Below are 22,619 nucleotides of genomic sequence, written 5' to 3'. Positions count from 1 at the left end.
CCAGACCCATTCCCCTACACCTAACACTATGGGCAATTTAGCATGGCCAATTCACCTGACCTGCACATCTTTGGACTGTGGGAGGAAACCGGAGCACCCGGAGGAAACCCACGCAGACTTGGGGAGAATGTGCAAACTCCACACAGACAGTTGCCCGAGACGGGAATGGAACCTTGGTCCCTGGCGCTGTGAGGCAGCAGTGCTAACCACTGAGCCACTGTGCTGCCCGTATTTTCTCTCTATCATTTGTCTGAGTGCATATTACATGGAACGTGCTTTGCGTGCACCCTGTTTCCAGTGAGCCATAATATACCTGTACCTCTGTGTACAAGCTATTATCATGGTTTGAAAATACCCATGCACTGAAATGAACATGTATTTAAAAGTGTGTTGCCATTTCAACCTTGCGGCCATGGTAATTATTGTTTGCTTCAGAGCCATCAGGCTGTTGTCCAAAAATAGCAGCCAGACTGTCTGCAGTCTAGTTGACCTTCCTTGTTGTTATTTAAAAGAAAGTGCATACATGTTTGGAGGTATGAGAAGGTGGCTAATGGTCACTTCATTGTTACAGCCCTTGTAGTTTACTTTCGTCAAATACTGTAGAGTTTGAACCTCTGCCATGAGAAGGTAAATGATGTGGCATCTGATTGAATCAAGAAGCCAAAAGTCAATTCATGTCTCTTTCATTATCCACCCCTGCTAAATTGCACATGCCATTCCTATCTATCTAAATGCCAACAGTACATGTCCAGAAATGGCCTTTGTTACATTCCCCTCCTTTGATTTCCTAAGTTTACCAAGAATCTATTCTCAGCCTTTTGCTCTTGTTAGTCCCCCACCCAAAAGATATGGGATTAGTTTCTATGCATTCTGATTGCCCAGCCTCGTTTGCTTGACTTCTTCCGTCAATGCTTCAGCAGTTTCAATATCACTCAACTCTGCAACATCAAGCCGTGAATCAGTTATAACTTCCAGGAGCTCAACATCGATAAGACCAAAGTCTTTATCTTTGGTCCATGCTGGAAACTCCATCTCCTTTGTGATGATTTCATTTCTAACTGCAACTACTCTGTCATTCTAAAGCAAGCTGTTTGTGACTTTGACATCCTATGTGACCTTGACCTTAATTTTAAACACTCTATTAAATTGAACACATCATTTGTTCAGTTTCACCTCCAAATTCATCTCAGTTTACTGCTGCTGAAACCATTTTGTTTATCACTTTCAAATTCAATTCTTCCAATAGCCCTTTTGTCATCACTATTTTTTTTCAGAACTCTAAGCTTTCATCCATCACTCTGGTACTTTCACTAACTTTCACCATATTTTCTTATTAATCAATGCACTCAACTTAAAACATTTCAACCTTGCAGCCATGGTAATTGTTGTTTGCTTCAGAGCCTTCAGGCTGTTGTCCAAAAATAGCAGCCAGACTGTCTGCAGTCTAGTTGACCTTACTTGTTGTTATTTAAAAGAAAGTGCATACATGTTTGGAGGTATGAGAAGGTGGCTAATGGTTGCTTCATTGTTACAGCCCTCATAGTTTACTTTCATCAAATACTGCAGACTTTGAACTTCTGCTAAATTCATCCAGACATAGAATTCCAATTGGATTCTCCATTCCTTTGGCCTGTTTCTCATTTTTCCTCCTTTTGGAGCACATTTCAGCTATCTCATTTTACTCTCCAGAACTACTTTTACCTTTCACCTCTCCATCTATAATACTTACTCAAAAAACATCTCTTCCATGGAGCTTTCAGCCACTCTCATTAATGTTTTTTTTTAAATCTGGCTTCATGATGTGGAGCCATTGGTCACTGAGGTTATTAAGTGAGTTACTTATTAAGTAAAGTAAAATGTCCATTTCAAATATTTCTCAGCCCTGTCACATCTGGTTAGCTGATCAGCCATAGTGACTGTATGCCTGACTACAGTACTTACAAGATAGATTAACAAAGAAACTAAACAGGTCATTATCCAACTGGTTCTATCTTTAAATCTGGACTACTCTAAACTATTTACTCAAGTTATGTATTAAAGAAAAATGTAGACTATTAATCTGTAGGCTATTGAACTCCATAAAGTATGCAACAATCATTTCTGTACTTTGTGACAACAGTAATATATTGAAGATCACAGAGGCAAGACTTATGGATCAAAATGTTCTTTCCACAATACTTCTGCCCCATTTTGCAAAATGCTGAAATAAATGGATCATCAATTAGTTAATAATGTATTAACATTTTTTCCTATAGTAGTGCAGATGTTCATTATTGAAAATGGACACGTTATTACATCCAATTCTGATTTATATTTTTGATTCTAGGGTATTAAAGGTGAAGAGGGTCAGAAAGGGTCCACTGGAGAAAAGGTGAGAAATGTGTTGAATGTATACAATACGTTTGATATTCTTTTAGGTTCATAACTAAAGCCATTAATATCTACAACACAGAAGGAGGTTACTTGCTCCATCATGTCAGTGCTGACTCTAGTCTACAACAATCCTAAATTAATCTCTCTCCATGTCTTTATCTTCATGGTTGGGCACTTGCTATGACCATTTAAATGTATTGAAAGAAGTTTAATGCTTTGCTAAAGACATGTTTAACTAACCTCATTGAAATTTTGGGAAAGTTACAGAAAGGGTAAATAAGAGTAATAAAGCAAGTGCAATATATTTGGATTTTCAAAAGATCTTTGACCTGTCAATGCTTCATAACATGATGACATATGTTAGATCATGTGCATTCAGAGGGAAGTAAAAGAAGACAAAGTAATAATTAAAGATAACTGAACAAACCCAAAGAGAATCAGCAGTGATACTCTTGATTTATAAGTTATTCTGAATTTGGTGTACAATTTCAACATTTGCAGATGGCATCAAATTGGAAGGTGTTTTTAATGGAGGAATATGAAATTATGGAAAAGTATGAATTAATTCACAGAATGGTCATGTAACTGGCAACTTAACTTGAACATAGGAAACTGTAAAGCAGTATGCTCATGTTGGTAGAGAAAATAAGAATGCCGCAGACACCTCGGAAAAGAAATGTCTAAATGGAGTAGAGAAATTGAGTGATCGACTTTGAGGTAATATTATAAATCTGTAAAGGGAGTGTCACAGAATCTCAAATAGGATTGAAATGAGGAGGAACTTCTTCATACTGTGGGTGGTGATTTAGAGGGTATCTGCAGGGTGAATCTCTAGAATTCTCCAATTCACAGGTTAGTGGAAGCTTCATCATTATGAATGTTCAAGACATAGATTAATAGACACCGAGAGATTTGGGAATAGCATAGGAATATGTTGTTCAGTAGATAGTCAGCTATTAACTAAAACCTGAGGGGTTGAATGACCTTTCCCTGTTCTTAGATTCATATGTTCCTGTTTTAAAGGAAAAGTATAAAAAATGATAAACTTGTAAAGGACCTAGGTCAAACATGGAGTCATAAATATTTATTGTCTAAATATTTTAAAAGATATGAAGTAATGACAGCAATAAAAAATTGATAAAATGATGCCAGAAATGTTGGGATACACTTATCAGAAAAGATTGAATATGCTGAAGCTATTTTATCTGAGAAAAAAAAAACTGAGAAGTGGCATGTCACAGAGTCATACAGCATAGAAACAGGTCCTTCGGCCCACCATGTCGATACTAACTAACAAACAGCAAACTGCACTAATCCCATTTACCTACACTGGTCCATAGTCTACCAAGCTCTGGTATTTTAAGTGCTCATCCAGATGCCTCTTAAATGTTGCAAGAGTACCTGCCTCCACCACCCTAACAGGCAGTGCATTCTAAATTTCTACCACCCACTGGGTGATATTTTTCGATCTGCAGATCCATTCTAAATCACCTATATCCACCTTAAACTTCCCCTCAGGTCATGATGGAGGTCTTCAAGATTATAAAATAGTTTGATAGGAAAGACAAAGATGATGTCTGTAATTGTTTGGAATGGTCAGAAGTCCTGTCACCAATGCAAGGAATGGGATTCTATCCTGAGTGTGACAATTTTCAACCAATTTCCAATTGGGCAACTTTTTCATACAAAGGGTGGTGCATGTATAGAATGAGTTACCAGAGGAAATGGTGGAGGCTGGTTCATTTACAACATTTAAAAGGGTATATGAATATGGGTGGGTACATGAATAGGAAGGGTTTAGAGGGATATGGGCCAAATGCTGGCAAATGGGACTAGATTAATTTCAGATATTTGGTCAACATGGACAATGTCGAACCGAAAGGTCTGTTTCCATGCTGTACATCTCTATAATTCTATGACTGTGAGACAGCAGATTACCTTTTTGAACTGCCCATCCTCTCAGTGGACAAGCCAGCTCTGCAACACAATGGTTACAAGTGATGACTGCCAAGCCAGCAGTAGGAAGCAGAGAGTGAATGCATATTGTTTCAAAGAACCAGCCAGTGGAAATCACTTTCAAATAGCTATTTGGGATTTTGCATTAGGTGGCGGGTGAAGTACTCTCTGGGAGCAATGAGGCAGCTATTAAGAGAATCCACCACCTTCAATAGGAACTGACTGGGAGGTCACCAATGTTTACACAGTACCAGCATGAGGAGGAAATGATGTCTAATTTTCTCTTTAAATGCCTCAATTGGGCACTCAAATGTTAACTGTTTGGGTGAGGTTCCTGCAGTTAGTAATATACTCGAGCAGTCAGAAAATTTCAAGCTTCCATACCTATCACATTCCTACACCATATTACCAAACCAATCACTTCCCAGCCCCTTACCTTCCAGCTGTGAAAGTCAAGTCTGATTTCCACTTTTCTTGCAAAGAAATGGTTGGGGGTGGAAATGAGAGAGTGAGGATTTCCATTGTTGGGGAAGAACATAACCAGTGGCCTTTAATATTAGATAATCACCAAACAATTGAACCTAATTGACTTACAGCTCTGTAATCCAGGCTGTGCCAGTGGCAGTAGTGACTGGCAGTCCAAGTTAATGTGGGGGTTTCAGAGTGGGGAGTGGGAATGAGATCCAGGGTCATGCATCAGGATGAAGGTGGAGAGCAAAGGAAGTATCTGGTTGAGGGAAGACCTTGGGGGCAGAGCAAGATGCTCAAAATGGAAAACAGGCCCATAATGGAATAAAACGCCCTCCCAACCCAACCCTTCATGATTGATGTATTTATGTCTGAGGAGTGGGTCACAGCTTACTGGTTCAGTGGCAAAAGTCCGACTCATGAATAAGCAAATATTCGTCAGCTTAGTGTCAGCTCAGAGAGCATTGTTCTAAACTATGCACTTAATTCCAATGGATAAATGAGAAATTTATGGAATTCACAGAGCTTTCTCCAGGCACCTAAGAAAAAGCCCACAATGGAAACCTACTGGAATTAAATTCAGAGAATCCTCCGGGAGAGTCCTCAAAGATTCTATAGGATTGTTCACATTAATGAGTAAGTTTGAGAAGGGATCTTATTGGCATCTTATGTCCTCAAGGACAATAACAGGGATGAAATTCCATAGAAGAAGATAAATGGACCGATCCAGTGTTGTTGGCTCAAAGATGATGATGAGCATTAAGGATTCATCTTACAACAGGGATATCCATCTTTTCTTTGTGTATTTTTCGTGCATCTGTAATGCTCATTTGATTAGTCACAACAGGTCAAGATACAGCTCTACACGTGAATAGGTCATGTATTTAAAATCAGTGAATGTATTAAATAGAAATTAAAATCAACTTTGCATTGAAAATATCTGGTGAAGTGTTTTTCATGATTGTAGGTTATATATGCATTATAATTAATGTCATCTACCATTAATTAGGGAGAACGTGGCTTTGATGGATTTCCTGGAAAAGCAGGCCTTCCTGGTGAAGTGGTAAGTGAAAACTGCTTAACAAATTAACACCTCTTATCTATTCATATATGGTACAAAAATATGGTAAGTGAAGTGCCTAGTTTTAGATTGGTAAGTTGTAACCAGAGACTTAAAGAAAGGAAAAAAAGGAGCTTATATTTATTTTGCAGGATTCTAATTAATTGTTTAAGAACCTGACAACTTCTGTCATAAATCTAAACCATACAAGTGCATCCCACAGAAACCCACAGTCATCATTAGAAGCCAACAATCTGAGGTAAACAGCAAAACCTTTCTCATATAGGCTGCTGAACTCTAATGAAATCTAGCTCAGAATTCAGGCCAAGCTTGGCCCATTCACCGTATCAACTATCTTTCACCTTCCACACCACTTTATCCTTTTTTCCTTCTATTATTTCAAAAATATATATTATTCATGCAAAACTTTATACACATACATAGTCACTAGATCAGTTTGATTCTATACAGAGTCTTACATATGTGGAACAAACTTCCGACATAATTCCAATGTAACCTCTTTCTATAGAGTATGTTCCACAACACAAGCCAGATCCTCACTCAGTGGGAATGAGTTTCATTGTTAAGTCCATTTGATGGGATTAATTAAATTGCCGGCACGCCTATTAGACATGTCTCTGCAAGGACGTGACATCACTCCACATGTTTCTCAACCTTTAACTATTTGACAAAAAAGGATCACATTCAATGCTGGATTCTTTTAAAATATATCACCCTGAATATTTTGGTAATGGATATTCCACACCTGCTCTTGTTTTTACAAATGTCTCCTGCTAAAGTTACTTCATCCAATGATTTGGCTTCATGTGGACTTTGGTCTATACTTGAGTTAGCAGCTGTGTGATCTTTGATCCTTGTATTACAACTTTTGGCAGCATGCTGCAATGGTAAGTCTGTGACCTCTGTCATTTTACTCTGCCAGCCCCTGGCTGCCTAAGAAGCAGATTCTGACTTGAATCACAAGAAGAAGGAAGTACACAGTTCACAGCAGGTTCTCCAGGGAATTGTATGCTGTTGATGATAGTAATAGGAAACAGGAATCAGAGAAATCTCGTTCTATGCCAAGAGGCTGCTTCCTTTTTAATGAGAAACATTAGCTAGTCAAATGCATAGTGTTGTAACGGGTGAGTGCAGTTCAGGGGAAGAGAAGTCCCTTTTGCAATCTCAATTGCAGGCCTCTTTGATTAATGAACTTTAAAATTAAATCTTGATATTTCCTTGATTCATTCTGGGTATGTGGATAGCATTATAAATGGCCACAAGTTATTGTTTATTCACCAGTGACAACGAGTGACTAATTTGGCTTCTTCTGACATAAAAACACAATGCTGGAGAAACTCAACAGGTCTGGCAGTATCTGTGGAGAGAGAAACAGTTAATGTTTTGAATCCAGTATGACTGTTCTTCAGAATCACTTCTGATGGCAGTGATGGAAGTCGGGTGGATAAGGGACTGGAGTCAAATTGAAGCCAGACTATTCAAAGCCAACAGGATCTTTTTTTCCCATAAAGGATGTTAATGAGACAGGCATGATTTGAGATAGACATGAGATAGAGTTTAAAGGCAATTTGATATTTTCATGGTCATTTTAACTTATATGTTACCTTAAATGTCTGTTTACATTGAATTAAAATTTTCAAGCTACTGCAGTGAAATTTTATTTCATATCAAAATGGATAATTATTTCAGAATGCCAAGTTTCTCATCCAGCAACAAACCCCCTTTTCATGCACTGTGAATGTTAGTCACATGATACAAGGCGAACAGTTAAACTTTTATATTTACCTTTTTTAAACTTATTTTCAACTCAAAGGCTCCCCGCCATGTAATCCAGCCCTTTCTGTCACGTTAAAAAGTGTCTTGTCAGATTAAGGTCAGGGTGGTCTTTGAGGCAATAGATAAAATTGTAAAGTTATTTTACTCTGACACAGAGAAGCAAAACAAAGCAGACTAAACCTGATGAAAATATCAAAAGGCAAAACGTCAGACACTTTAATGAATCAGAGAATATTTATTTCACATTCCTGTCATTGAAATATCCTTCATATAAAAGAAATTGGCAAACACCTGAAGGGTAAAATGCTGTAGGGACATGTTAGAAGGGTCTGTGGAGTGAACCTGGATTGCTCGTTGGAAGAGAGAGCACCTGGTCAGGAGGCCTCCTTAATACAGGCCTGTATGGTTTAAAGCACAGCAATTAGGATGCCCTAATTGGGGTGAAATGGTGGCTCAGTGGTTAGCACTGCAGCCTCACAGAACCAGGGTCCCAGGTTCAATCCCAGCCTCGGGCGACTGTCTGTGTGGAGTTTGCACATTCTCCCCGTGTCTGCGTGGGTTTCCTCCGGGTGCTCTGGTTTCCTCCCACAGTCCAAAGATGTGCAGGTCAGGTGAATTGGCCATGCTAAATTGTCTATAGTGTTAGGTGCGTTAGTCAGAGGGAAATGGGTCTGGGTGGGTTACTCTTCAGAGGGTCGGTGTGGACTGGTTGGGCCAAAGGGCCTGTTTCCACACTGTAGGGAGTCTAAAATCTGAATTTTGTGTCAATTCCAGGCCTAATATTAGTTGCCTTTTAAGATGGATCAAAACTGCTATTTTATGATACAGGAAGAAATTTTCAGATTGATTTGAGTTATTTGTTGAAAAGAAAATCTCTAAAGGACTTGGTGGGCAAATGTAGCACTCAGTTTGTCATACAAGATAACTGGCCCCAGGTTCAACACCTGCTTTAAGGCAACTGCATCCAAACGTCCTCTCATTTTCAAAAGCTTGTTTATGTGGATATCAGTAGGCATAACATTGAACTTGGCTGTGAAACCCCTGTAATGAAATAATCTGCTAACATTCAGTCTGTCATGAAAAATTGCCAGTTGGGTGATGTGTGGCATAATATCAAAAACTATATCCAACATGGGTCAGAACTGTAGGAAAGTGAGGCAAGGAAACTAAAGAAAAACAAAGAAAGTGGTAGCAAGCTACATGGAATCCTTTCAACAACAAAATGCTAATTCTTTAAAAGAAGCAGTTGTGGAATAGATCTGCAATAGGTGAACTGTTTGTAAGAATGCCTCCTATCCTTTACCCATCAGAAACTTTGATTTATTCAAGTTTCATAACTCACATTCACCCAACACTGTTGTATTTACTGACTTGCATTGAATCCATGCTTACCAACGTTTTAAATCTTTTTTCCAAATTTGCAATGTTTCCCTGATCTTACATTTCCATATTTTTCTCACCCCCATCAGACCATCTCCCACAAGGGAGAATCTGACCCTGCTTGATGTTCAAAAGCATTGATGACATAACAACCCACAGTTAATATCTTGAGAATTACCATTGACCAGGAAATGAACTGGACAGCCATTTAACTTGTGTGGCTACTAAAGAAGGTTAGAAGCTTGGAATTCTTCAGCTAGTAAGTCTGCTAGCTCCTTAAAGCCTGTCGACCATATACAAGTCATAGGTCAGGAGTATAATGATAAATTCCAACTGGACCTAAATGAATCACCTCCCACAATAGACAAGAGATTTGACACTATTTGAGATAAAAAAAAACTCCCTTGATTGTCATACCATGTCACACCTTTAACATTTACTGCCTCCAACAATAATCCACAGTGGCAACAGTGTGTACCATTGACAAGATGTGCTGCAGCAATTCACCAGGGATCATCTTGACAGCATCTTGCAAACCCATGACTTTACAGTCTAGAATGACAGGGTTAGCACATGAGCAAGAGCACTGTCAGCTGCAAGTTTATCTCCAAATCCCACAGAGTCCTAACTTGGAACTCTACTTCAATTCATTCTCTGCTGAAACTCACTCTCTAACAACATTGTTGGTAGCCCTACACCATGTGGACTGCAGTGGTTCAAGAAGGCAAATCACTACCCCCTTCGCAAGGGCAACTAGGGTTGAGAAATAAATGTGGGCAAAGCCAGGAATACCCAGATCCCATGAATAAATTGAAATCCACCAACCCTCCAAAGATTTGGCATTCCACTTATAGTGTTGAAATGTCTAGTTGTTATTTGTTTAATCATATAATTTGTATAATCTTTACTATTGATGCCCATCATGCTTGATTGATTAGGCCTGGATGTGGACTCCGAGGTGAGTAAAAAAACAATTACAGAAGTTGCTGGAAGCATTGAGCTTTAAACAGAAGCCATTTTAAAACAGTGAACAAATTCTTGTTGCACACATAGAAGCTGGTATATCACCTCTTTATGACTGCGAGATATAAAATATACTGTAACTTCAAATGACCATTTATATATTCCCCACTTTCTTTTTCCAGCAGAGGTGGCTGTAATATCAGCTATCTAGTCCCTTAGATCTGGAATTATTGGCCTAAATCTCTACCACAAATGTCTCTATTAAGAGAGAGCTCAATTGCTACTTCATTGATTAAGCTTTTGATCACCCACCTTAATATTTCCTTTATCCTGGTGTCAGATTCTGTCTATTTATGCTCTTGTGGAGTCATTTGGAGTGTTTTACCCAGTTACTTTTAAATTCTGTTGTTGTAACATCTTCTGTCCTTATTCAAAGGGGGCAACTGGTAGTCCAGGAATTCCGGGTACTTCTGGAGCAAAAGGAAAAAAAGTAAGTATAAAAAGTAAAAGCAAAATAAAGTTATGGCATTTGATGTCATTAGAACAAATAGTGTGTATGTTGTGGGAATGTTTCTAGAAGGATTGAGGTGATTCTTTTTATTATGATGCAGAGAAAAAGACAGAAAATAATTACAGCCGAACTTAGATTTTTCACATGTAATAATAGCAAAATTGTTTGCCTTCATCATCACTATTCCTATAAAATGGAGGGTATCATAAACTACTTTTTGTGATTCTATGTTTCTTCCTGGGCACTTTAAATACCTAGATTATAGTGAATTGGAAATCACTAAACTGATAAGAACCTGTTCTTGTAAGCTATTAGTCTCATTGTAAAAACAGACCTGAAACGTTTCATCTTCTTAAATAAGATGAAACTCAATAGTTAGTTGTATACTAAATTTATATTTATTGGTAAAAATAATCTCTGTCCCTGTAAACTAATTTCATATTCATTAAAATGTTATTTTCATAAAATTATCCATTATAATTTAAATCAATTATTTAAAAAATTCAGTATTGTTTATGGGAATAAAGTTTCCGCTGTAAGCTCAGATATATGGCCAATCTTTACTTCAGGCTGTAAAGTTTAATTATAGGTGAAGGATAACCACGGTTTCTTCTTTCTGAATTTGCTATTGTCAGTACGATTGGCTCCGATGCGTCAGTATGATTGACTGCTGGATTTGGTGCCGAATTCAAATTAATGCCAGTCAAGGGGAAATCAAGACAAAGGAGATTGTTAGATTTTAGTGGGTAGTTTTCTTTGAAATCAGCATCAAACACCATCCATTAGTTGCTTCAAAACCAGATCATTTTATTTTGTGAGTGAATCCAGTCAGCAAGGAGACCCTAATAATTCAAATGCGAAAAGCATTGGTGTTCTACACAAAATATGGCCTGGTGTGCACCTTGCAAATGAAGCACCCTGTCAGTTGAATGTATTTGTTAAGTCATCTCTTGCATATTAATCGTTGATAGAATTCCTACTTCCGTAAGAAACTGTTCAATTGCTTAATTTGAGTTTCAACTTTCAGAGTAGCTATAGAGAAGCTGAGAGGTTTTATATTAATGAATATCTACTTTCCAAAGATATCACTTTCATATCAGGAACTTTGTTTCTATCCTATAATGGCAACTGCTAATGTTTACTGTTGATGGCATCCTAACCTTCGCAGATCATGACTAACAGGTGTAAGGGGAACTTACCTACTTTAGAGACTACTCAAAATCTTTCCCTTCCTTTGGTAGAATTCCAATAATGCCTATTCATTGTTATAATCAATACTTAATCAATGCTGTTTGAGCACCCACTCTGTGGATACATGCATGTCAGAGCATAACCAGTTCACACACTTGTGTTTTGTTTTCCCTTACATTATACAAAAAAAAACAGAAGACAGTTGCTGAGATATGGTTATGAGCATGAGAGCCTGTGCAATAATTATGATAGATAACCAAAAAAGTAACCTAGAAAGAGAGAAGATCCTGACTTCCTACAGCTTTGCTAAAAGGAGACTAAATGTTGAAGGTTTTTTTGACTTGTACTAATCAGATCTAAGATGCAACCAACAGACTTGAAAAGGATACATCATTTTATACAGTATGAGAGTGAGTGCAGATTGGTTGAGTCATCATCGGCATGGAGATACAGCAAGAACTGTTAACATCAATCTTAATTCTCAGCCCAGTTAGGTAGATTCTTATTGCTCAGGGCATTGCCATTGATATTGGATGCAGTTGAGTTTGGCTGCCTCCATGGCCTCTTTCAAAAAAAAGGTACATCTATGTACAAATTCAGTTTACCCCAAAAGTCCTGATTATTTATGTATGCAGCTTCTAGTAGCTGCAAATGTTTCACACTGTAAGCCTGGCAGATGATCTTAAATTGACCTCTGATTTAATTCATGGCACAGTCTGGATTATTTAATAAATAATTTCCAATGGCAAAATCACATCTAATGGTGGATATACTGTTCTATAGCTTGAAAATACAGGCTGGTTGAGCATGAGTAACATGTTGCCGTCTGTAAATCATCACCAAGGTATGGTTTGGCATGGCTCATCAGTCATTGGCATATATAACTTACACACCACCCTGAGATCACTCACTAGAATTCACATATCACATATATCATTTGTGTGATGGGCTTGATGGCAGCATTCTATTACTAGACAAAACCACTTGTGGGTTGACTGTATAGTGGCTGTGTGAGACAACTAGTTCTGAAAATGTGTTGCTGGAAAAGCGCAGCAAGTCAGGCAGCATCCAGGGAACAGGAGAATCGACGTTTCGGGCATAAGCTAGTTCATCTAGTCAATTTTAATCATGACCTAAAACACCATTTTTTGTACTGATTTTAGTTCTCTCAAGTAAATTGTCTCTGCTATTGTATATCTGTGTAGATATATTTTATTCTGAGATTAATTCATTAGTCTGATAACTCAGTTTAGGATCATGTCTATTGCTAGCTATGCAAACCATGTTTCTGTAATGATTAAAATCTCACCTGGTTAAAGTTTTAGCTTAACAATACATCCAATTGGATAAATCAAGCTTGCTGGGAGTAAAGACAGCAAAACCATTACTAGTTCTTTGTTATACAAGTCCCTTGGTTCAATTCCAAATCTGTATAAAATTACTTGGATGAAGGCTAGAGTCAAGGAACATGGGTTAAATAGTCTAAAAAGGAAGATGCAGCAAGAAACAGAAAAGTATTCCTAACTGCTGGAGATATATTTGGTAAGCTATTTGCGTGGGTATTAGATGAGGACAAAGTCTAGTCTCAGACCTGACACTGTTAAACAGTCAGCTAAAATTTACTTACTAGTCACACAATTAAGTAAAATAGCCACAAAGGAAACTTGTGGAAAGACTGCACCTATATTACGAAGTCTCTTGACAAAGGGGCAAATAGAATTGAAAAATACAATGCAACAAAACCATATTTTCTTAATCAAAGTTCAAGATTTCTCAATTTCTGTGATTGGATGGTTCCATAAATTTTTCACAAATTTCTTCATGCTCATGTTGGGCAGTTTGAGGAAACTATCTCAAGCTTGAGTGCACAAATTTTCAGAGCCATCATTTGTTGATTTTATATATTTTTTAAACAGGGAGAAGCTGGACCTCCAGGTTACCCAGGCAGTGTGGTAAGTGTCTAACTCATGAAATGTAAAGCGATGGAAGATGGAATGACCTGGTAAAGAAATCAAAGAGTGGGCTGACTTTGCAGTCTCTGTCAGCAACAGGAACATCAGGTTTTCAGACATTCCTGACTTCCGACTCTTTCCATTTAGCTGTTTGATTGGGGTGAGAGACAACTTGGATTGTCTGGTTTGGAAATATTCAAAACATATAATGATACAGGAGAGGAACACAGCAGGAATTGTGATTAGATTCTGAGTTCCTTGGGGTATATTTATGAATTTAGTACATTTGATACAAATCTTTACCTCCAAGGAATGAGCAACCGGAATGTAAGTATCAGTTAGTTGTTTTTAATCCATTTGAATGTACAACAACTTCCCTCTTACTGCTGCCTTTTTTAACTATGTGCATTCAATTAATTCAAATAACTAATGTCACTTCTGTGAAAGTGATTATTTTTTTTAAATCTACCATTTTAAAATTAAAGTGATCAGTTGTTAAATGTTTACATTTAAGTATCTCTGAAACAATAGAACTTCAGATTTAAGAAAGGTTATAACAGTCGCTATCTTTGTAACCATATTATTTTTATCAACTTGTCTTGCTATTTCAGACTAAAATGGCGATTAATGTCACACATTTCTCTTTAAATTGTATCAGTCCTGATAACATTTTTTATAATTTAAGTATTTGTTCTTCTGTGAAAAATTCCACTGCTCATTAGAATAGATAAAATGAAATTATTTTATTTGTACCTCTTTAATAGTGTCTTTCAAATCTATTCTGAACAAAGTACCTTTGATTCCATGATGCAGTGTCATTTCTAATTAATCTACTGTGTATTATTGGATAATTATCTGTCCTGTGCACCAGTATGGTCTGGTAGAGAAAGAGAATCAAGGGTGGAGTACCTGGAATACATTGCATCTTCCACTCACAACACTGGGCACCAAGAAAGATATGCTACTTAAATATAAGGCCCATTTCATTCTTTAGATTTAGATTAGATTACAGTGTGGAAACAGGCCCTTTGGCCCAACAAGTCCACACCGACCCGCCGAAGCGAAACCCACCCCATACCCCTACATTTACCCCTTACCTAACACTACGGGCAATTTAGTATGGCCAATTCACCTGACCCTGCACATCTTTGGACTGTGGGAGGAAACCGGAGCACCCAGAGGAAACCCACACACACATGGGGAGAACGTGCAAACTCCACACAGTCAGTCGCCTGAGGCGGGAATTGAACCCGGGTCTCTGGCGCTGTGAGGCAGCAGTGCTAACCACTGTGCCACCGTGCCGCCCACGTTTGCATTCTCTCACAATGCAAACTGAGAAATGTTACCCTTATAGTTTTAACACCTTCCAAAATTAGAATGGCCCTTCCCTGGTTTTAATAATTATATTAATTATTTTGGTCGTTTTAATAGTAAAAGGAAAGTACCTTTTAGTTTGTTTGTTCATTTGATGTTGATGACTAACAACTGAATATTTTCTTTTAGGTAGAACTTGATGGTTTGAAAGGAGAACCAGTAAGTTTAATTCCCATATATTACCAAATAAAGGATATATGTCTTGAAGTACACATTAAAATACCATTCAAAGTGTCTGCATTTTGCTGGTGCAGAAACTTTATGAATCAAGAGTATATGAACAACTCTCAGTAATCTATCAGCATTCAAAATAAGACAAAATTAAAATAAATAATTTAATCAAATTCACTTTCTAATCCCCAAATTACTGCAAAGGAAGGGAAATACAATCCAACAGGTCAATGCTACTGTGAACACTTTACACAAACACCCATCCACCTTACTTCATAACAGCATGTCATCATATCCTTCCATTTATTCTTCACCCATGAATCGATCTAACTTCAGTCTGGTAACTCAGCCATATAGGTGGTGAAGGAGGAGCTAGCAAGAAGAGCTGTTGTATCTTGGAAAAGAGAGTGTAAAAGGGGCTATATCCAGAGTGAGTATTCATGGAGCACTCCTGCCTCAACTTCACTGAGAATCAACATATGAGAAATCTTTGCTTATTCAAGGGGGGCCTGTTAGAACTAAATCACTTGTCTTAACCCTGCTATACCCTCAAATCAGTACCTTTAATACTGTTGTACGATGGGAAAACCTTTGAAAGGAATATTTATTTTGGCCATTGCTTCCTGAAATGGTAAATGAACCAATGAGGTGCCTCCCCCAGTTGACAGGTTAATGTGATGTGTTCCCTGATTTGGCACTTACAACTACAATTAGACTTGCAGTTGTTGCTCATCTTCCACATATGAAGCAGTTGGCTATAATATGAATACCCAACATGGAAATGAGTTGATCACTGTCCAATCTTCAAAGGAGGGAGAAGTCTGGAAACTTTGCTGATATTAATGATGCTGTTTTTGTTACATGTTTCCCTACTATTGTCAAATATTGCAGATGTGTGTGTGTGCAGGATATGAGGTTTGGGGAAATGAAGGTGGAATTGGGCAGAATAGAATATGCCACTGTCTGTCGTAACACAAGAATAAGGTTGAGGGATAATAAGTTGCAATGCAAGGCCACATAGAACATAAACACAAGCAGAGATCTATTGCATTAAATGGCTTCTTTCAATGCTGTAAAAATATGATGTGCTTTCACATACTTCTATGAAATGTGATGCAGTATTGATAAAAAAGTGAAGGGAATTTAAGACAATTCTAAACTGGACAAGTCCCTCATGATACAATAAGAAAACATTGAAAATATGAATCAAAATATATCAATAATAAATCATTCTTATGAATAATATTTACAGCCGCACAAGGTTTTCCAAACACAGTACTTTATTTTGATTTAGGTTTAATGTGCTTTACCTTTATACAGGGTCAGCCAGGACTTCGTGGACATCCAGGCTTGCCAGGTCCTCCAGGGCCTTTGGTTAGTGTATTTTTTTCTCACTTTTACAAGGAAAAGTTTGGCACAAACCATTCAGCATGATGACATGGTCACCAAATTAATGAAGACCTCAGATTCCTCTCACACGTGCCCTTGCTTCATATTGGAGAGCCCTCTCAAATCTGTTTGAGATGAGACCATTAGAACAGGGCAAGTGAAGATAAGTTTACAGGCATGCTTATTCCATCCCGTGTTTGAACTCCTATGTTTGAGAAGGATTTTTTTAATAATACTTCTCCGTCCTACAATGTTGAGGTGCAGGCTCAACCTTTACAATTGGTAGGGAGGGAGACTGCTGACCATATGTCCTGGTGACTTTGAAGTCTTTGGCAAGCATATCTTGGGGACTTTAGGCTGAGAGGGCCCAACCTGCTAAAAAAATGTCCTGCACATTTATATTGTCACCCTTCTGGGATTGAGCAGCTGCAAGCAATGGGATAACTGGTGTGGATGTCTGGATTGTCCTGAAATGAAACATAGAATTATAGAAACTATGAGCAGGAGTAGTGCATTCAGCCCCTCGAGCCTGCTCCGCCATTTGATATGGATACTGGTTGATGAATTGATTGATCCTGTACCTCAATGCCACAATTCTGTTTTTTTTAATCTCCATGCTCCTTGATGCTTTAATATCTAAGAATTTATCATTCTGTTTCTTCAATATACTCAGTAGCCCAGGCTCCAAAACCTTCTGTGGTCGTGAATTCTACTGGTTGACCACTCTGAGTGACTGTTGGAGTGACTGTTACCCATCTTCTATGTGGGTGCCAATTGACACCACCCAGATTCTGGAGAAGAAAAGGCACCAACAATGAGGTCTAGGTTGCTTGACCCCTCCTACCCTGCTGTTTACTGAACACCCACCGTTAAAGTGTTACAGTGCAAAAGAGCTCATTTGGCACATCTTGTCTATCCCGTACCTTTTAGAGAACATTATGACTAGCACCAGTCTCCCATCCTTTCCCTATAACCCCACACATTATTTCTATTTCGGTAATCTAATGCTCTCTTGAATGCCTCAACTGAACCTGCTTCCACCATATTTGCAGACAGTGCCTTGCAGACTCAAACTGCTCAGTGTGTGAAAAAGTTTTGGCTCACATTGTACTTCCTTCATTTGCAAATCTCTTTAAACCTATAACTTCTGTTCTTGATACATTGGCAAGTGAGAATATGCTCTTCCTGTCTACCATTTCAGATTTCTCATGATTTGGAAAATTCAAATTTACCCTTTTCACCAATGAAAATAATCCCAACTTCCCAAATCTATCTTCACCATTGAAACCCCTCATCCCTGAAACCATTCTGGTGAACATTATCTGCACTTTCTTCAATATATTCATCTTCTTCCTAATATGTGGCACCCAGAACTATATACAATATTCCAGATGAGGTCAAAATATTGTCTTACACAGGTCCAGCATAACTTCCCTGCTCTTATAGTTCAACACTAACTTCTTCACAGTGTACAGTGATGCCATGTTTGGTATTGTCTGCAAATTTTGAAATTGTCGCTTGCATTCAAAGACCTCGAGAACCTCTGGGGAGATGGTGATGTAGTGGTAATATTGGTGGATAAGTAATGCATGAATGACTCAAAACAAGGGAACAAACTTGGAGAAACTTAGGTGAATTGGCAACGTCTGTGGAGGGACAACTGAGTGACCCTTCATCAGAACTGAAGGGAGTTGGCAGATGATGCAAGATGGGGTTGAGCTATCCCAGAAAGGAAAGAAAAGGAATATCCAAATGTCTGGTGAACAACTGAAGCTCAATGAGACTTAAAAATGTGTGTTTTTGTTTTCTACTTTTAGGGTCGTCCTGGTCTGGATGGCAGTGCTGGAAAACCTGGATTACAAGGCCAAAGGGTATGTGAACAGATATATTCCCATTGTGTTTGAGTCAACAGTTTTTCACATGGTTGTGAAATAAAGGAATTAGAATGTGATAAGTTAGCTGTGTAGGACGACAATTCAAATTCAATTTTAATGTAGATACAAAGTTTTTTATTTAAGTTATTTGCACAGTTATTTTCAGCATCTGAACAACACCAGCAAAATCAGAGGGAAAGGTACAACTCAATCAATAAATAATATGGAACCAATACGTACAGACTGCAATGGTTCAAGGCTCAATGTCCAATTAGTGCTAATTTGTTTGATTTCACCCAGGAAGCTATGCTTATGGTCATTCCAGCTTCTTGCTGCAGATAAATAACTACTTACTCATGTCAGAAATTGTCCATGGGAAAGCCTTGGCTGTGTATTAGCATATTTTAAACATTTCCCTTCTTGGTTGAATCCATCCTTCTTTCCTTTGTTCCCTCCTGTACCAAGTGGCACATGAAATTTGACACTATTTTTCTTTCCATAGTGGCTTTATCTTGATGTATATTTGCAATCATAAGAGAATAGTGTTTGAGGGTTGCCATTTTGCAGCTAATATGGCTTATCAGGAAAATTTCCCACTTTTGCTCGCTGACATAGCCAAGATACTCCCTACATAGTATAGTTTTGTGTACATGTGACCCTGACAGTGTTGTCCAAATGCCTATAGGAAATATCCAGCTTCTGTTATAGAATCAGAAAGTTTCCATACAGCATGGAAACACGCCCTTGAGTCTAACCAGTCCTTGCCAACCATAATCCCAAAGAAAACTAGTCCCACTAGCCTGCACATGGGCCATATCCCTCTAAACCTTTCCTATTCACGTACTTAACCAAATGTCTTTTAAATGTTATCCATCACTTCTTTTGGAAGTTCATTCCACACACGAACTCTGTGTAAAGGTTGGCCCTCATGTCTTTCTTTTTTAATCTTTCTTTCTCACCTTCTAAATATGCCCCCTTGTCTTAAAAATCCCAACCATAGGGAAAAGACACCTGTCATTCACCTTAAGCAACATCTTCTGTGACTTAGAATTTTGAAACCAAAATTGGAATGGTCTCTTTCTAAGATGGCGATGAGAGATTTCAGCCTTTATTTGCAAACAAATAATTATATGACTGGAAATATCAGTTGAATGTCCCTATGCTTTATTTTATCAGTTATACCCTGGTGGAAAATTTACCTTCTTGGTTTGTCAGAAGGTCACACGAGCGGTGTGAGCCTGATGATCCTCTCATCCCCCAGTCTTGGACAAACATTTGGGTGAACTTTAAAGTCCATTTGTCACCCAACCAGCTCTCTCAGTGGAAACCAGTTAGGAGTGGGGGGAAACCTGTTAAAATGAAGCATGAAAATTCATTCATTATCTTCAGTTCTCCAGTGCCAAATTGCAATATTAAATGCAGGCAGCAGGAAAGCTACTCAAAGTCACTGAGGTCCTTCTATGAATAGGTGATTAGGATTCTAATGTTATCATAGTGACTCACAATGCTAATGAAGTATCAAGTGAAGTCATAGTCTATAAGATCATAAGAGATAAGAACTTAGGTTGTAGGGACCCCTCAAGCCTGCTCAGCCATTCAGTAGGGTCATGGCTAATTGGACACTCTTCCTATCTACTTTCCTGCGTTTTGCTGTAATCCTTGATTCCCCTCCTGCTCAAGAATCTATCTCAGCCTTAAATATATACAAGCACTCTGACCCCACAGATCTCTGTGGCAAGAAGTTCCAAAGGGTCATAACTCTCTGAGAGAAGAAACTCCTCCTTATTTCACTTAGATTGGTACCCCTTAACCCTGAGCTACGCCTTCTGTTCCTGGACTTTCCCATGAGGGAAAATATCCTCTCAGTATTTACCCTGTAAAGCCCCTTAAAGAACCCTCTACGTTTCATTGAGATTGCCTTTCATTCTTCTAAATTCCAATGAGCAAAGTTCCAATCTGTTTAACCTTTGCTCATAATACAATCCCTATATGCCAGGGATCATCCTTGTGAAGCTTTTCTGAAATGCCTCCAGTGAAATAATTTTTTTCCTTAAAAATGGGGACTAAAATTGCTCATAGTTGCAGTCTCACCAGCACCCTGTACAGTTGCAGTAAGACGTCCCTACTCTTAACTCCAACTGCCTTGAAATAAGGGCCAACATTCCATTAGCATTCCTAATTACCTGCTGCATTTGCATGCTGATATTCTGTTTCGTGTACAAGTAACTCCATCCTGTAGTTTCTTTTCCATTTAAATAATACTTTATTCTTTTGTTCACACTTCCAAAATGAACAAATTCACGTTTTCTCACATTATTCTCCATTTGCCAACATTTTGGTCATTTACTTAACCTGTCTATCTACGTTTGTGTCCTCTGCAAATTTGGTTGCAGTACATTTACTTCCTTCCTCCACGCCATTAATATGCATTGTAAATAGTTGTGGGCCTAGGACTGATCCCTGTAGATTCTCACTGGTCACAGGTCACCAACCTGATAAAGAATCCCTTACCCCCCACTTGCTGTTTCCTCACCATCAGCTAATTCTCAGTCCATCCCAATGTACCAACTCCAACATCATGAGCTTATATCTTAAAAATTAACCTGTTATGAGGTACCTTGCTGAAGACTTTCTGGCTTGTCTCTATCCAGTCTGGCTGAGACTTCCTCAAAAAATACTAATGAATTATCAGACACCGTTTCCCTTTCAAGAAACCATGTTGATTCAGCTTTATTAGATTATGATTTTTCAAATGTTCTGCTATTAATTCCTTAATAATTGATTCCAATACTTTTCCAACAGTATATGTTAAGCTATTTAGCCTGTAGTTACTCATTTTAACTTCCCTTTTGAAAAGAAGGGAGGTCACATGACACGAGGAGTTTTCCAATCCTCGTGTACTTGCCTAGAATCCAGAAACCTTTGGAAACCTTTGGAAAATTACATCCATTACCTCCGCATGTACCATTTTTAGGATCCTAGGATTGAAGCATTCAGGGCCAGGGAACTAATCTGCCTTTAACTCCATTAGTTTGTCTAATACTACTTGACTGGTGATGATGGTAGTACATAATCTCTTTGTGATATTCTTTAGTATTAATACGATGTTTGAAGTATCTTCCTCTGTACTGACTGATGCAAATATCTGTTTAACTTTACTGCCATTTAGTTATACCCCATTACCATTTCCTCAGCTTCATTTTTTAAGGGGCCTATATGCACTTTGGCCTCTTTCTTCCTTGTTATGTATTTAAAGAAGTTATTTAAATATTTTTATAGTTTTTATATTCCTTGCTAGTTTGTACTTGTACCTTATTTTTTCTCTCTTTATTATCTTTGCAGTCCTCCTTTCCTGGATTCTGAATTCATCCCAGTCTTCAGGGCTATAACTTTTGTGGCCTTATGTGCTTTTTATTTCAAAGTAATATTTTCCTTAACTTCCTTGCTTAGCCATGGTTGGTTTATCCCTCTTAGAATATTTCCTTCTTACTGGGAGAGATTTTTGCTGAGAATCATGAATTGCCTCCTTACTTATCTGTTACTTATGTGATTCCTGTTAAGCTGTTTGTCTCATTCACTTCAGCTGACATTATCCTCACTTCATTGTAATTCCTTTTATTTAAAGCGAAGTTGTTTCTTTGATTTGATTTTAATTGATTTGACTTGATTTATTGTTGTCATATGTACCGAGATACAGTGAAAAGTGTTTTATGTGCTCTACAGACAGATCAGAGCATACAAAGTGCATCAGATAATAGAACAGAGTGCAGACTCGGTGTTACAAACATAGAGAAGGTGCAGTGAGAGACAAATCAATATTAGCATTTGTGAGGTCCATTTAAAAGTCTGATAACTGCAGGGAATAAGTTGTCCTTGAATCTGCTCACATGTGCATTCAAATTTTTATATCTTCTGCCCAATGTAAAAGGGTGGTTTTGCAGTCTTAAACTGAGTATTAAATTCTATCTTGTTATGATCACTATTTCCTCGAGGATGTTTTACTTAGAGGTTATTTTATGAAAGCTGCCTCATTTTACCCATTACCAGATCTAAGATAACCTGCTCACTAGTTGGCTCCATGACATATTGCTCTAGAAAATAATCCTTGGTGCATTCAATTAATTTGTTGTTAAAGCTACTCTTTCCAAGTTGATGAATTC

General features: G+C 38.0%; 1 protein-coding gene across 3 annotated transcripts in view; it reads left to right on the top strand.

Annotated features, from left to right (window-relative positions):
* col22a1 (collagen, type XXII, alpha 1) overlaps positions 1-22,619 on the top strand; it is a 284,019-nt gene that overhangs the window by 150,433 nt on the left and 110,967 nt on the right. For all 3 annotated transcript variants that reach the window (XM_087986621.1, XM_087986620.1, XM_043687857.2), the window contains 7 exons: positions 2,327-2,371; positions 5,807-5,860; positions 10,434-10,487; positions 13,616-13,651; positions 15,155-15,184; positions 16,517-16,570; positions 18,403-18,456. In XM_087986621.1, the coding sequence (XP_087842747.1) occupies positions 2,327-2,371; positions 5,807-5,860; positions 10,434-10,487; positions 13,616-13,651; positions 15,155-15,184; positions 16,517-16,570; positions 18,403-18,456 (327 nt within the window). The remainder of the gene's footprint in view (positions 1-2,326; positions 2,372-5,806; positions 5,861-10,433; positions 10,488-13,615; positions 13,652-15,154; positions 15,185-16,516; positions 16,571-18,402; positions 18,457-22,619) is intronic.

This window comes from Chiloscyllium plagiosum, unplaced genomic scaffold (genome assembly GCF_037043375.1).
Source record: "Chiloscyllium plagiosum isolate Xiang-an unplaced genomic scaffold, Cpla_swu_hap1 HiC_scaffold_4, whole genome shotgun sequence".
Taxonomy (NCBI): Eukaryota; Metazoa; Chordata; class Chondrichthyes; order Orectolobiformes; family Hemiscylliidae; genus Chiloscyllium; species Chiloscyllium plagiosum.
This window is presented reverse-complemented; position numbering and strand designations above follow the sequence as displayed.